Source organism: Cygnus atratus, chromosome 8 (genome assembly GCF_013377495.2).
Source record: "Cygnus atratus isolate AKBS03 ecotype Queensland, Australia chromosome 8, CAtr_DNAZoo_HiC_assembly, whole genome shotgun sequence".
In the NCBI taxonomy this organism is placed as follows: Eukaryota; Metazoa; Chordata; class Aves; order Anseriformes; family Anatidae; genus Cygnus; species Cygnus atratus.
This window is the reverse complement of record NC_066369.1, coordinates 1,385,419-1,401,064: the sequence shown is the minus strand read 5'-3', so window position 1 is coordinate 1,401,064 and position 15,646 is coordinate 1,385,419. Positions and strand designations below refer to the sequence as shown.

The 15,646-nt window shown below is 39.9% G+C and overlaps 1 protein-coding gene and 1 long non-coding RNA gene across 2 annotated transcripts in view; one reads left to right on the top strand and one right to left on the bottom strand.

Annotated features, from left to right (window-relative positions):
• Positions 1-15,646, top strand: part of ABCA4 (ATP binding cassette subfamily A member 4) — a 74,685-nt gene that overhangs the window by 40,722 nt on the left and 18,317 nt on the right. The window contains exons 19-30 of the mRNA XM_035538111.2: positions 2,699-2,771; positions 5,536-5,713; positions 7,098-7,229; positions 7,979-8,118; positions 8,978-9,115; positions 9,722-9,909; positions 10,683-10,773; positions 11,348-11,553; positions 11,968-12,016; positions 12,563-12,801; positions 13,214-13,338; positions 14,665-14,763. Coding sequence (XP_035394004.1) covers positions 2,699-2,771; positions 5,536-5,713; positions 7,098-7,229; positions 7,979-8,118; positions 8,978-9,115; positions 9,722-9,909; positions 10,683-10,773; positions 11,348-11,553; positions 11,968-12,016; positions 12,563-12,801; positions 13,214-13,338; positions 14,665-14,763 — 1,658 coding nt within the window. The remainder of the gene's footprint in view (positions 1-2,698; positions 2,772-5,535; positions 5,714-7,097; positions 7,230-7,978; positions 8,119-8,977; positions 9,116-9,721; positions 9,910-10,682; positions 10,774-11,347; positions 11,554-11,967; positions 12,017-12,562; positions 12,802-13,213; positions 13,339-14,664; positions 14,764-15,646) is intronic.
• Positions 13,670-15,432, bottom strand: LOC118243746 (uncharacterized). The gene is made up of 2 exons (XR_004777310.1): positions 15,327-15,432; positions 13,670-13,994 (listed from the first exon to the last, which is right to left on the bottom strand). It is a non-coding gene; the product is annotated as an uncharacterized LOC118243746 (long non-coding RNA).

Genomic DNA, 15,646 nt, shown 5'->3' with positions numbered 1-15,646 from the left:
CAGGCGTGAAAATGCCAAAACATTCAGTTGCTCAGGTGGGTTATCAACAGAAAAGCCAATGGCTTCTGCTTTATTGCTAGCTTTTAATAGTATTTTTCATGTTGCTTAGATAAAACATTTTGCTCAAGTAAACCCTAGAGTTTATTTTGTGAGTGAATTTATATCAGATATCTGAGCTGATCTAATAGTTCACTGTTGAGAAAAAATGGCACAAATTTTCAGTCCTTTCTGCAGCTGTCATCCTAGTTCTGTAGAGGCTAGCCTGGGTACCTGGTCAGGTTATAAGGTAGATCCTTCTTGGAAGCCAAGTACATGAAGGACAAGATGATAAGAAATAACAACATTAATTTACTGAGAGCAAATCATGCCTAACCAATTTGATTTTCTTCTGTGATGAGATGACTGGATCACTGGACAAGAGGAGAGTGTTGGATGCCATTTAACCTTTCTTTAGCAAGGCTTTATAGAATGGAATTCTGTAGCATTCTGATAGCCAAATTAGTGAGATACAGGCTGCCTGAGTGAACAACAAAGGGGTTGAAAACTGACTAGACTGTTGAGCCCAAAGGAATGTGATCAATAGTACAAAGCCTTACTAGGAACCAGTTATTAGTGACATCCCTGGGTACTAACACTGGGGTCAATACTGTTTAATTTCTTTAAGAATTTGAGTGATGGAATAGAGTGCACCCCGAGCAAGTTTGTGGAAGATAACAAATTGGAGGGAACAGTGGGGTGCAAGACAGCTGTTCAGGTGGGCCATGACAGGCTATAGAAATGACTTTACAGAAATTGTACAGAGTTCAACAAAAGTAAATGCATAATACTGTATCTGGGATGGAGTAACCCCGTGTGACAGTACAGACTGTCCACCACCTGGCTGGTAGGCAGCTTTGTAGGAAAGGCCTGGTGGACAGCATGTTGATCATGAGCTGTCATGATCATGATCAAGTGTGCTCTTGTAGCCCAGAAGACCAACTGTATCCTGAACTATATTAGCAAGAGTGTAGCCAGAAGTTCAAGTGTAGTGATCATTCCATTCTAGTCAGCACTTGTGAGACTGTATCTGGAGTACGATGTCCAGTCTGGGCATTCCCAGTGAAAATGAGACATTGAGTTAATGGAGGGAGCTCAGCAAAGAGTCACCAAGTTGATGAAGAACTGGAGCGTATGACAAATGAGGAGATGCTGAGAGCTGGATCTGCTCAGCCTTAAGAGAGAAGGGTAAGAGAGGGCCAAACTTCTCAGAAGTATCCAGTGGGAGGATGAGAGGCAATAGATATAAGCTGGAAAACTGGAATTCTGATTCAATATAAGAAAAAAAAAATCTTTACTATGAAAGTAAAGATACCAGAACAGGTTGCCCAGAGATGTTGTGAAATCTCTATTCTTTGAAAAAGTCGACCTGCTATAATTTGGCCTTATTTTGATGGTTGAACTGTAGACATTTGGAAGGCTCTTCTGATCTAAATTATTTCATGATTATCTCTGCTAGGCTCAGAGCATTACTAAGAATCTGTTCTGTACTATTTCATCTTCTCTTTCACAAAACATCACCTTGGGTTTTCTCAAGCAGGAAGAGTTAGAAAGGTCAACTCTGTGTGATGAATTCCTGAGGCATGTGATTCTTACCTCTTTAGTGTGCCTCAGCTTACATGAACAGCTGTAGAACTTCTCTCAACTCCTATCTTTTCCTTCAAGAGCATTACTAAGTATTTTCTTCATTAGTCATAGCTCATTAATGTGTTTGGAAGGAAATGGGATAAGAAAATGTCAGATAATGAAAATGCAAGACTGAAAAATAAAACTAAACTGGTAAATCATCCAGGTACTTTTAAAATTTGGTTGTATCGATGTACTTTTTTTATCCCTCATTTTGCCATTTTAGGTGACTAGATAAATTTGTTGCTTATGTAGCTATTTGTGCCCCTGGTAACTTTATGCAGCTCTACGTTCTAGAATTTCTTATAGCAGAAAATTATGGTGAAATTCCACAACAAAATTAAGTCCCGGGCTATTTGATAATGGTAGTGACATTCTAGGCTACCAGCATGAATCTGTTATGTATACAGTTTCTTCAGGATCCCTCTTCTTACACTATGGTTCTTCCTACTTCTAGTGATTTTGTATGACTCTTCTTTTGTGTCAATAAGATCTGAGACCAAGTTGGAAAGCCAGAAATTCTGGTGTAAAAGTTAACACCAACTCATTTGCTCTGGTCTGGAGCTAGCCTCTTAACCTAAGTAGCAGTTTGCTTTTCATTTCATCTTTTCATTGGGTTTTCTTCCTCTCAGTCCCTGTAAGTCTGTGAAACACTTGTATAGCTTTTCTCTTAGCGTGGTGAAGTATTTAGTCTGGAGCTTCATGGACAAAATATAAATATATAAAACATATACATTATGTTAGTAAGGACCTTCTACTCTTGAGTCTATAATTGCAAAATTGTCAGTCTTCTTCTGTAAATATCTGTTTCTGACATGGTGAAACAGATTTTAATCTAGATGGCCTCAAGTGCTGTGTTCTTAACCTGAGTAAAGCACTTTGATTAATGCTCTTGCAGATCTCGAGGCTTAGGACTACGTCCTTTTCCTCAATGCACCTCTAAAGATAAGAGGAAAATAAATTTTGGTTGACTAAATGTTGGTTACTTTTGTTTTATATAGAAAACAGTCCACAGTCAGAATGCTGTGTGGAGCAGAAGGCCATGGAAGGGGAAAAAAATGAAAGCAGAACAAAGAAATCTGAAGAACCTGAAAAGCCAGAAGAAAAGAGTGACAACCAGGGGGAGGATGGTAAAAACAAACAATGTAAACACAAACGAGAAAAAGAGCCCGGCGAGCAGGGGATGCCTAAGACAGATGTCCAGGACAAAGATGAAATGAATAGTAAGGAGAGAGCAATCTGAGTATTTCTCAGATACCATACTTATAGTACTTCATAAAGTACTATAGTAAAAAGTATAAAGTATAAAGTACAAAGTAAATATAGGAATGATTGCAGTTATTAAAGAGGTTAGCATGCAACTGCCAGAGCTAAGTTTAGGAGAGGCACTGATTCTCCCAGCTACCCTCCTACTGATTTGTCTACATTCAAGATCACTCAGAATATTTTAGACACCACCCATAAAAGAGATGCCTTTCAGGAGAGCTGTGTAATTTGGTGGTGGTGGTGGTGGGGTGTTTGTTTTTGTTTTGTTTTGTTTTGTTCTTAATGGTGGAAATGCAGGCTGTCTCTGTAACAAGTTAGTGTACTTGCTAAGGGAAACCTCTGAGAGGCATACATTGACTTCCTAGGATTAAACAGAGCCATGACTTTAATATAAATACTTATGCTGAGAAGAATGCTGTTCTCTCCTGCCCCCCTTTCTTTGCCTGTCTTCAGTGTGTTTTGCATCTGTGGGGATAGGTTGGTTTCAAAGGGATTTATCTGATGTGCTGTGTGTCTGTCTGTAGCCTCTTCTGATGCTGACATTAGCCACCACCTAAGAATTCCTGAATGACCTGTCTTGTTTTCAAGTGCCAGTGTCCTCTTTTGTGGGAAGCCAGAGGAGTTTTCTGCATGTGGTGCTCAGAGGAATGATGTGGATTCTGTAGCAAAAGTAACTGCTATAGACAGCTCTCTTGAGAAGCTGGAGATGAAAGTGGGGTCATCAGAGCGCCTCACGTAGGCACTGAAAGCATGCATTCAGGGTGAATAGAAACAGGACAGGACTTCAAAAGAAACAAGACAGGCAGAGGGCAAAGGTTACTTCAGCCAATCTTCTCTTAGTACTGCCTTATCTTTGTGGTGCTGTACTCATCAGCTCCCAGGTTCCAGCTGTTACATGCCCAGAGAGGAAGGGCTTTGCCTGTCACTGCACAAAGAAGCCTTCCTTCCTTTTCAGCCAGCCATGCAGAAACTGGGAAGTGGGTAGAGAAGTCAAGAGTAGAGCTGGTATAGTCGAATGATACTTTCTAAAATGGCTTTGTGTTAGCAGTGGTGCTTCATGTAAGAGTGGTGGGATAGGAAATGGTTCTAATGGCTTAACTCTACTGCAGTCCAATATTAGCACCAGTTCACAGAGCAGGGCAGACACAGCATAAAGCCTAACTGCTTGGTATGCTTTAAGCAGAGCTTTCACCAAAGGCCCCATTCACATCCCCTATAAATGCTGCCACCTCTGAAGAAAGACCTAATGGTCCAAAATTTCATTGTGGGAATAAGATCAGGATAGAGGAATGGCCCACCCCAATAAAGGGAGCTCACCCCCCCACCAGTGCTTGTCAGGTGATGCTAAGCAGATACTGGAGGAGATCATCAGAGCATTTGTCAGCATTTGTCTCAGAAATTGTCTCAGAAAACACAGCATTTGTCTCAGAAATTGTCAATGAGCCTTGCAGGCAAATAAGAACTGAGCTAATGATACACATAAAAAATGGGATGGTACCTCAATTGCCCGTATATGCAGAACTATCTAGCCTTCATCTCAACTTCTGAGAATACAGGGAAGTTTGTATTTGCCCCAGTAAAGCAAAAGCCTAGATTCCTTAAAAAAAAAAAAAAAAGTTTGTTATGAGCATCATTTTATTTCAAATAAAGCTCTCCCATCTAGATGAGTTATTTCAGCTGCTCTGTAGTATACGCAGCTCTCTCATGTACAACATATTTGGGACTTTTTCCCAAGCATTGTGTGTAATGACAGAGTCTTAAAAGTCGCTGATGGAGGTGGGGCTGGTTTCACCCAGATGGCATTGGCTGCTCTCCACACAGGCCTGATGGGTAGTGAATGATTTAAGTGAACTGCAATTGCAAAACAAGCCTCCTTACAAAGCCTTAAGCATTCTGTGTAAACAAAAGTGGACAGGGTCTTTAGTTTAAATTTCTCAACTCCCATAATTCACATTGCCCAAGGGCTTAATTTACTTCAAAGGAAGTTTGTTTTGTCTAGAAGCTGATGCAATAAAAATTCCTGATGGTGCTGTTTACAATAATGCATTTTTAATCCTGAGGGAAAGCCATCCCATGTAGTGTTCCTGTTAGGTAATGCCTAAGTTTTGAGCTGGCCTCAGCAAGGGGGTAAATTTCACCTACCAGGATTAAAGGCGAATGTTGTTTTTTTAAAGCATCATGGTAAAAGAATGCACAGCTGGGCAGATGATTTGAATGGCAGATTTCAGCCTGGCTGGAAAGGCAACATGCTGCTCGTTTAATGTAATTTCAGCCTATCTAAGTATCTAAAGACAACAGTGCCAAATAATCTTCAAGCTACACAGTAAAAACAGAAAGCATGTTCAGCTCCACCTGATCTAGTGAGCTACATCTCCACAGACCATTACAATTCTGGGCTCTCTTTCTTCTGCCATTCATAGCTAGGTGAATCTAAACAAATTGCACTGCAGTTAGGAACCTTGCTTCAGTTAACTACTGGTGTGACTGGAGAATCTGGCCCTGGCATGTTTTACTGGGTATGTGCACTTACTGATGTGTCATCATCAAAGTTGGGATCGACACATATTCTTATATTCTTTTCTCATTCTTAATTTCTTGCCTTTCAAGTAAATACCCTCTGTGAACCTGAGCCAACAGGATTGATTCCAGGAGTATGTGTTCAGAACCTGGTGAAGATTTTTGCGAACAGGCCCAAGCCAGCAGTAGATGGGATGAATATTACTTTTTATGAGGGCCAGATCACAGCGTTTCTTGGTCACAATGGAGCAGGAAAGACAACCACCATGTAAGTCTGTATTTTAAAGAAGCAAATCCAGAGCAGTGTTCTGTTGAGTCCTGAGGAGCAGCCTTCTCATTTCACTCTTCCCTTGTTTCTCTGCCACCCTTGTGGCTAGATTGACACAATATCAAGCTTGTCCCAGACAGGGAAATGCTGCCCCTAAGCAAAGAGAAGATACGCTGGTCTAGCTAAAGCTTTGAGAGTGAGGCAATGGTGACACACACTAGTGGAAATACAGAAAGGAGGAAGCAATTCTGTCCTCCAACACCCCAACATTAATTTCCTATGGCCAACTCCCAATAGGTGAGGAGTAAGAAACATCTGGCTGAAAGAGATGAAGATTTGAAAACTACTACAGTCTGCATATTCTTGGTTTCTCTGTCTAAGTGGCTTTGTCAGACATGCTTTTGGCCTGTGTGCAAAGGATGTAAATTCAGATGCTCTTTAGACAAAATGGTTATGTATATTAAAGATATATACCCAGATTAAAATGTTCCTTTAGTTCTAGAACCCTAAAGTCACAGGAAGATGGACTTCAAGTATGTTTAATCTTCTTCATACAGGACTTTATTTATCATAATAGGATTAATTGGTGAACAAAACACCTAATGAATCTGTGAAGAGTTCACCAAATGTTGAAAGAACTGAAGTGTTTCATTACAATGTTCCCCAGCAGAACAGTTTAGGTTTTTAATTCAAAAAGACTTTTATTTCAAAAGCACTTTAAATTGCCTTTGAAAATTTTACTTGTTCCATGAAAAATGTTTGACCCCAAACAAAATGATTGTAATCTGCTGAAATGTTGTGTAAATGTATTTATTAAATGCTTGACAGTTGGACAAGATGATCTTAGAGGTCTTTTCCAACCTTGATGATTCTATGATTCCGCTGATAAAAGCAAAAATTTCTACTGCTTTGAAATTTTCAGAACGGAGAAATCCATTATCCTATCCATTTGCAACCCAATGCTCTGCCCCCCTTCCATTTTACAGAAAATAAAGGTTAAGGTATGAGCCAGTCAGCATGGCTAGAGACCTTAAAGCACTATTGGTCCTACTGAGCTTCATTTTAGACCAGTTTGTACACAGGAGTAGTGTAACACACTTAACAAACTCCTCTGAAACAGCGTAGCTGACAGAAACAGTTTTCTGTTTGCAGGCCAAAACCAGGTTTACAGGCAGGTTTATCAGAAGTTTTAAACATTAGCAGAGCCACAAGATTCTCACTGCAGTGTGCAAGAATATGCATATGTATGCTTTTCATTAGGATTGTTTCATCGAGGCCATAGTAAGAAGTCATCATGCTCCATCTAGTGGAATCATGTAAGGTGTGTTCCTAATCTGGCACAGAAAGATGGGTGAGTGGGAATTCCCTCATTTTATTTTCATAGGTCAATACTGACAGGCCTCTTCCCACCCACCTCTGGAACTGTGCTGATTGGTGGCCTGGATATTCAAACCCACATGGACTCCATTCGGCAACAATTAGGCATGTGCCCTCAGTACAACATCCTATTCAATCAGTAAGTATTGTTCCATACTAGCTTTAAGAACAAGAGTGCATTCTTGTCACATCCCCAAAGCCTGTGTTGTTTCTCTTGCTCTGCTCTCAGTGTACCTCTGTATCGCAGAGGTACTTCTCCAACTCTTAACACTCCTACAATATAGTTGTTGTATGTCCTTAGTAGATTTCTCTGGCATCATTTATCTGGGAACAAACAAGTTTCCAAGGAAGATGACAGTGTTCTTTGTATTGGCATTTTATGTTGTAGTGTGGGTTGGCAGGAGTTCAGCCTGGGATTTCACGCACTATAATGTAGGCCACTTTTTTTTTTCCTAAAGCAGAAAAATCTGATCTGACACTGCAGTAGCAGGATATTTTTATGCCCATTGTGCCCTACCACTTGACAGTTGACTACCTTCTCAGATGATTTCCAGATTTACTGCCATCAGTTGGTAGTCATACCAACAGTAGTCTTTCTTCCTCGATGCTGTTGCCCACATCAGTACCTGTTTCATTCCCGTAAACAGGTAGCTTGATGTCTGTTATGCCTGTTCCTTTGGTAGCAGTTTCTGATTTGAAAAGGCAAAGGAAGATCCTGTGACAGCTGAGTGAAGTGTGTTGATACCAAACAATATCTGTGATCCAAGTTTAGGGTAAAGTAGGCCCTCTTCTTTCAGCAAGATAAACCTAGAGCAAATTTATTGTTGTTTGGAAAAATTGTGCTAATTCATTTAGATTGCCTTGATGCCTTTCTGTCTGATTTCACAGCCTTACTGTAGCAGAACACATATTGTTTTATTCCCAACTGAAAGGGAGATCCAGGGATGAAGCTGAACAAGAGCTGGAAACGATGCTAGAAGACATGGGCCTCACCCATAAAAGGAATGAAGAGGCTCAGAATTTGTCAGGTGCCCACGAGACTGTTCTAAGAGTTGTTTTTCTCTGCTGCCTTTTCTTCATCTGTGGGTGAAGAACTCAAGTATTGTTTTAGTTCCATTGTCTGAGGCTGTATTTTGCCAAATCACTCTGCACTAGGGAGGTCTTTACTCTTAAAGAGATTGCTTAATGGGACTGCACAAAAAACTGGCAAAATCTGTCCCTGAAGCTAGTGCTTCTTATAAATGTGACAAATTCAAATATACTTAAAAGTTGCTGATTTTAAATGAATATATAAAAATATATCTATCAGCGTAACAACAACAACAAAAAAGTCTGTATAATTTCAAGGCAAATGAAATATTATACCACCGTGCTGGTCCCCTGTTTGTGTCAGTACTCTAGAATACTGCATTATTTGGTAGGGGCAACTTCTTTAATTCTAAAGGTTAAAAAATGCATGCAGTGTATTTGAACATATTTCACTTTCAGGTTCAAAAGCTGAATTGAATACAGAGTCAGGAGTTCTTACACTTTTGTCTTGATTGCAGCTGTAAAAGTTGGCCGATTTCACACAAAAATATGAAAAATTTCAGATTTTTGTGCTTTTTCTTTAGGTCAGAACTGGAAAATGTAACACGGAAATGAAAAATTCTAAAATAAGTAAATGAATTATATGTATGTATATATATATATAATAATTAATGAGTTGTTTTGAACTTCAGAAGAAATATGTGACTATGGATCCAATGTTGCAGAAATCTGTTTGAGGATGGGTTTTGTTTTACTCGTATCAGTTTGTCTCTCTCTACCCTGAAAAACTGTGTTAATTACATCCCTACCATGTGCATGATTCATCTCAGACTCCTGGGTGTCTCCATCCTCTGGTAGGTGGAATGCAAAGAAAACTCTCTGTTGCCATTGCTTTTGTTGGTGAAGCGAAAGTGGTAGTTTTGGATGAGCCCACTTCTGGAGTTGATCCATATTCCAGGCGATCTATCTGGGATCTTCTGCTGAAGTATCGCTCAGGTAACAGGTTTGAGGGAGTAAAGTGTGGGGTTTTTTTTGTTTGTTTTTTTTTTTTTAAGCCTGCAATAGATACAGCATGTGCCTGCTGTGTAAACTGTTTTATCATAGAATGGTTTGGTTTGGAAGGGACCTTAAAGACCATCTAATTCCAACTCCCCTGCCATGGGCAGGGATGCCTCCCACCAGACCAGCTTGCTCAAAGCCCCATCCAACCTGGCCTTAAACACTTCCAGGGATGGGGCATCCACAGCTTCTCTGGGAAACCTGTTCCAGTGCTTCACCACCCTCATAGTAAAGAATTTCTTCCTGAGATCCAATCTAAATCTACCCTTTTTTTGGTTTAAAGCCATTCCCCCTTGTCCTATCACTATACTCCCTGATAAAGAGTCCCTCCCCAGCTTTCCTGTAGGCCCCCTTTAGGTACTGGAAAGTTTGCATGCTAGGGATATATGCAAACAAGATTCTTTGAGCAGACGATTATGGATGCAGCAAACTGAGTGCTGGCCCTGGTGCAGAGAAAACCCTGCATTAATTGCCAAAAACTATGTGCTGTTTTGAGTTCCTGAGAGAGGTCGTCCCTTAAATGTTCTTCCTTGTTCCTTCTAGGCAGAACCATCATCCTCTCAACCCATCACATGGATGAGGCAGACATTCTTGGAGATAGGATAGCTATCATATCCCATGGAAAACTCTTCTGCTCAGGCTCCCCTGTATTCCTTAAGAACTGCTTTGGATCTGGCTTCTATCTCACTCTTGTTCGCAAGATGAAAAACACCAGAATTGTAAGGAATGCAGTAAGTATGTGCTTCCCTCCTCATGTAATCTGAACAATACATATGCATGCACTGCACCAAGGTAGAAAGCAATCAAGCGCTGCTTGAGGCTTCGTACAAAACTGACTTCAAAATGGAGAAAACAATGACAGAATTTGATAACGCTTCATGAAATTACATGGCTGCATGAGGATCTCTGTAAAAATCTCTGATTTTATAAATATATATTCAGCAGGACAAGTGAAAATAGTAATTTGACATGAAGTCTTCAGTGGTCTATAATTCACTTTCCTCGATTATGTCTATCAAAACCTTTACCTGTTAAGTTGCCTTTGTGTGTATACCGATCTTTCTGATGCCTCGTTTGCAGTATACTTGTAAACATGGTGCTCTCTAGTACCTAGCTGAAATGCCAGATGAGTCTAAATTTAATCCATAGCTAAAGCAGCATTCCACAGCTTGAGAAGTATGGTTCTGGATTGTTTCTACTGTAGGGAGCACTTTCAGCCTTAGTACCAACGTGATCTTTATACTTATGGCCACTGCTGATCACATTTCCCCAGGTATTTGCATGTAATTTAGAACTGACAAATATGGTTTGTGCAGGAGAATTCGTGTTGTCTGTTTTACTTAATCCAGTCCTCAGATGACCTTCAGTGCAATATGTTCCAGATGCTTCAGATATGATGTATTTTTCACTGACTCAAAGTGTTCAAAGGCTGACAGCCTTTATATACTGTTTTGCATGTATCTGAAGCACTTTCATCTTTGTATCTGTTGCTTGTCCATGCCAGTCATTTTGTAGCTGTGGATCTCAGTGCTCCTGCTCCTGCTCCAGCTGTGCACGCAGGGACAAAGAAGGAACTCAAGTGCAGGAACTGGATGGTAAGAGTGGAATGGTTCAGCATTCCAGCACATGGCTATGTCTCCTGTTGTACTGCAGTCTCACCTTACAGATCACTGCTGCTGAGGTCCACTTTTCCAGCACTTGTCTAACTGCATTGGATTGTAAAATGAATAAAGTTTCTTCACACTTCTGTATACCATTGCCCCTGTTTGATATATGTGTGGTCTCAGTGTGCTTTGGAAGTCTACTGTGAATTTTCAACAACTCTGCACCAAAATATACAATTTGGTAATGAAAACTGAAGCACATGTAGAGCAAAGGAAACTGGCTTTCTCAGAACAAGTTATTTTGGCTTTCTATGTCAAAGAAGAAATTAAGCAGATATTCCTGAAGATTTTGTTATGCTTTATTAATAGACCTGAAATAGTTTCCTGCTACCTTGTTCCAGAACCATAATTAGTAACATGGCCCAGTCTATTACAGGTTAACTGAGATATCTTTAAGTTGCGTAATAGAACAGTCCCCTTTCGTATAGTACAAACAATGGCTTTTGAAATCATGCTTAGCATGGTGAAATATTCATTCTTGGAACACCGTTTTGACTTTTCACAGGAGATCTGAATGAGCTAGCAGAAGTAATTCATCATCATGTCCCAGAAGCAAAATTAATTGAAAGCATTGGTCAAGAACTTATTTACCTGTTGCCCAGTAAGCACTTTAAACAGCGATCTTATGCCAGTCTCTTCAGAGAACTGGAGGAAACATTGGATGACCTGGGACTTAGCAGTTTTGGAGTTTCAGACACTCCACTTGAAGAGGTAACAGACAAAATATTTGCTGGTCCTACCATCAGTCCCCAAAATGTTTTCTAAGACTGTTCCTTCTCTTAAGCATGTAACCTTACTAATTCCTACATCTCCCTTGAAACCCACTCACATTTGGTGTGGCACACTCAGAAAATCATTGGAATGGGCATAGAGAAAGGCCCCAAATCTGACTGTGTGTTAGCCTTGTGGAGCATGACTCATTAGCCAGAAATCTCTCTCTCTATATCTAAGTTGGATCATTTCTTTATTTTCTGAGATATTTCATAAGAGACCACAGACTGTGTAGTAAGCAAGAGTACTGAAAAGGTATTGAAATCTTTTTCTGTTGCATTAAAGGATAGTATATAGTGTTTCTGAGGTCAGGTTAATGTTCTGTTCTTTACCAGATGTGCTTGTCTCTGACAGGTTTTCCTAAGGGTCACAGCAGAAGCTAGCCCTGAAATGCAAAAAGCAGGTATAAATCCATGAATCAGTATTTGATAAACTTTTCTTGGGACTGTTCTGTATTCTGAATGCCAAGTAAAGAAGAGCCTCAGAACTTTTGGTCTATGTATGGTATTCTCATCAAAATACATTTAGTCAGTAAATACCGGATTTTAGTGCCTGACATGATATCTGAGAAACCAGATGAAGTCAGCAGAAATACTTTTATTTTGATTGGATCAGGTCCATAACTGTGTAAATAAAGATGTAGTGTCCATCCCCCAGATGTCAGTGGTTTTTATAAGAAGTATTGTGTTGCCTAGAAGTCCATAAACTATCTACATGATTAACTAGTTCATCCTGCTGAGTAAGTGTATAATCTATGTGACGCTACTGGATACAGCCACACTGTAACAATTATAATTAAAGCAATCTGGTGATGTGATACATACTTTTGATCAAATCTTGAGCTCAGTAAAATATTTGTGCTGTCTTCATGTATGGAGAATAAAGTGTCTTCTCTGCCCCTTTTCATCAGGGTAATTCCTATTATTAATTGCAATTTTTAACCTAGGAGACAATCAAGAAAATGGTTCTACTTGTGGCAAAATTTCTACTGAGAACAAAACAGCTGAACAAACCCCACTGGAAACCACTGACACTTCTCAAATGCCAGTAGGCATAGCAGGAGATCAAAATGAAGGCAAAGGGTCCCAGCGGTATAAAGGTTTTCAGCTTGTACGTCAGCAGATCAAAGCACTGTTCATCAAACGGTTCCACCATGCCTCCCGCAGCCATAAGGACTTCCTAGCCCAGGTATTGACTCACTGTTGGTGTCCTTGACTCTTTCCTATAATGTTCTTAACACTGTCTTTCCTGGTAATGTCTCCATGCAAAGCAACAGAGGTGCTGCAAATAGGTAGCAGGTCCCTCGCTTTTCTAATCTATGGTTCCAGCTGTTCTGTCTCTGTCTTTCTGCTTGTAATCTGTCATTGTCACCAAATTCGGGATTCAATCACTACTAGCCCAGCATTTTCTTTTTAACACAGTACAGTTCTGTGACAACCAGTCTTAACCGAAAGTGTTAGAAGTTAAATAGTTGGTGGTTGGGAGCTAAGCCAGATCTCTGTTATCCTGCTGTCCCTCCTTCATTTATGTATGTTACAAGCTGCGTACAGTGTCACTCTGCAGCATATGTCTTAGTGTGGTGTTTTCATGTCCCCTGCAGATTGCTCTCCCTGCTAGTTTTGTGTTGCTGTCTTTAATGCTTACAGTCATTATTCCTCCATTTGGAGAATATCCTGCCTTAACCTTACACCCTTGGATCTATGGACAACAGTTTACTTTCTTCAGGTAAGAGGAATAAATAAATAAAAGTACATCTGTCATATAGACACACTTTTCTCCCTAGCATTAAGGATCATGGGGCTCTGACTTACTGGGCTATCCTCAGTCTGTGTAGTATAAAAAAGTAGTAATTCCACTGAATCAGCATACATCAAATAGCATGAAATTGGTGCATGTGGGGGAATACAGCTAGTAGTATGCCTAACCAGTAGTCCTCAAATACATTGTTCTCTTTGGTACTCTTCTCCTTTTTCCTACCTGAATTCATGACCTCAGCACCTAAAAAGTTACATATCCGAACAGGAGATACAGTACAGTAAGAAATCTGTCTCTGGTATGCCATTGCATGTCTTTATTCATAATCTTACAGAACAAGATTCAAACCTATCTGCTGACCTGTGGTAGGTTTATTTATAGTTGGCACAGTAATTGCAAAGGTATGGAAACAAGACAAAAGCAGACTCTTAGGTTTTGTTAATGCTGCTGCTTAGCAGTTTCTCCCCATGCTTTGGCTGGATCTATTTTTTTCAGTCTGCTAGCACTTTGTCTCCTTTCATTCTTCATAGCAGCTTCAGTTCTGTTCTCCTCAGGTCACTGCACAATTCCTCTGTGTTCTTCAGGGCACTTGCTTCGCTCTCACTTGCATCCATTCCACAGCTGAACTTTTGCACCAAGTCCAAATATGTGCAATACAGAGGAAATTTAGAAACAATATGTAAGTCTTAGATGAGACTGCAACAAAACTGATGGCAGTAATAATTTTGAAGCATTTCCTCTGAGTTTTATATTGAAAATTTGCACAAAATTTTAATGTAATTTACACATAGTAGTGTGTAAAGCAACATTTAATATTCATATTTTTAAAACGGCAATAGCAATATTCAGTAGTCTAGTGTTATTAGGCTGTTAATTGTAGACACTTCATTACTATTAGCTACATTGTCTCTTTAGCCTCAGCAAATGTAAAACATAGAGTATTTGAATAGATTAACATTTTTCATCTTCTAATTACTGTGTGTGACAGGGCTGAGAGGGTAGAAGTACATATTCAAGCCTGTTTGAAGAATATTGCCATAAGAGCATGTGAGAAGTAATTTAATATTAGGAGAAAATGGCCATTGCTTTAACCCGTTAACCATCTTGGAAGGTTCTATTGGTTTTACTTTCTTTGAATTTCTTTTCGTGCCTTTCCTTAACAAAATAATTTAATTATCAGCATAGAGAGGGGGCAGTTAGTTCTGCCATATGGGTGTCCTTCACCAGTTGCTTATGTGTATTCTAGTGCAGTAATTTGATTTTTTTTATAGAGAAAGTCTTATCCTATTCCCTTAGCAATGAGCGTCCTGGCAGCGAGCAGATGGTCTCCCTTACTGATGCTTTCTTGAATAAACCCGGATTTGGAAATCGCTGTTTGAAGAATCAGCCCCTTCCGTAAGTTGCCTGCTAATGTCTGTTGAACCAGACTCTACTAGGATATTACTGGTAGAACCTGAGTAGTGGAAAAAGAATGAATTGGCTTCACTTTTTGCTAGAGCCAATGCTTCAGATTGGTTGTTGCAAGAATATCTCATATTGGGTCAAAAATAACATACAGCAAAAAAATCCCCTGGATTAAGAATCAGTCACAGTGCTAGATGTGAATAGCTGGAAGACAGCTCATGTAGCCTTGTATTAGGAATTAAGCTACCAGGAAATGTGTGAGTAAGGCAGTGTAATCAGACCCAGATCTTCACAGCTTCCCTGGCACTTTCCACATGTGAGTCCCCTCAGGTTCCTCCTGTTCCCACTGATGTGTTTGGAAGCAACAGCTTCATCAGTTGCTTGGATGATGAAGTAGCAACAGGGCAGTCTCTATGATTCAAAGTTATTCTCACTCTGAAGTGAGGATAACATTGGTAGAACTCTTAATTTAACATCTGTTGCCCACTTCCTCTGCCTATGAGTTCTGCTTTGGAGTCATTTATCCCTATCATGCTGCATTCCTTTTCTCTCACCTTTCTCTCGGCCATGAGAGAACCAGCAGCTTGATTCTTCTGGCGGTTTTCCTCTTGCTCTTCTCCTTTCTCCACTCTACCTGGTGCAGCAGGAACCAGGAGAAAACTTTAAATAAATAAATAAATAAAAAAAAAAAAGAGAGAGAGAGAAGATGCCATGAGTAAGAAGCAAGGAGAAGGATAGTCTCCTTGCAAAGGTATCTCCTCACTATGTTTTTTACCTGTACTAATGGGTCAAACACAGTTCATATGTTCCTTCAGTTCCCTATCTGTAAGCTGAAGACAGTAAATTTGGGAGAGGTTTGGGGGGGAGATGATAC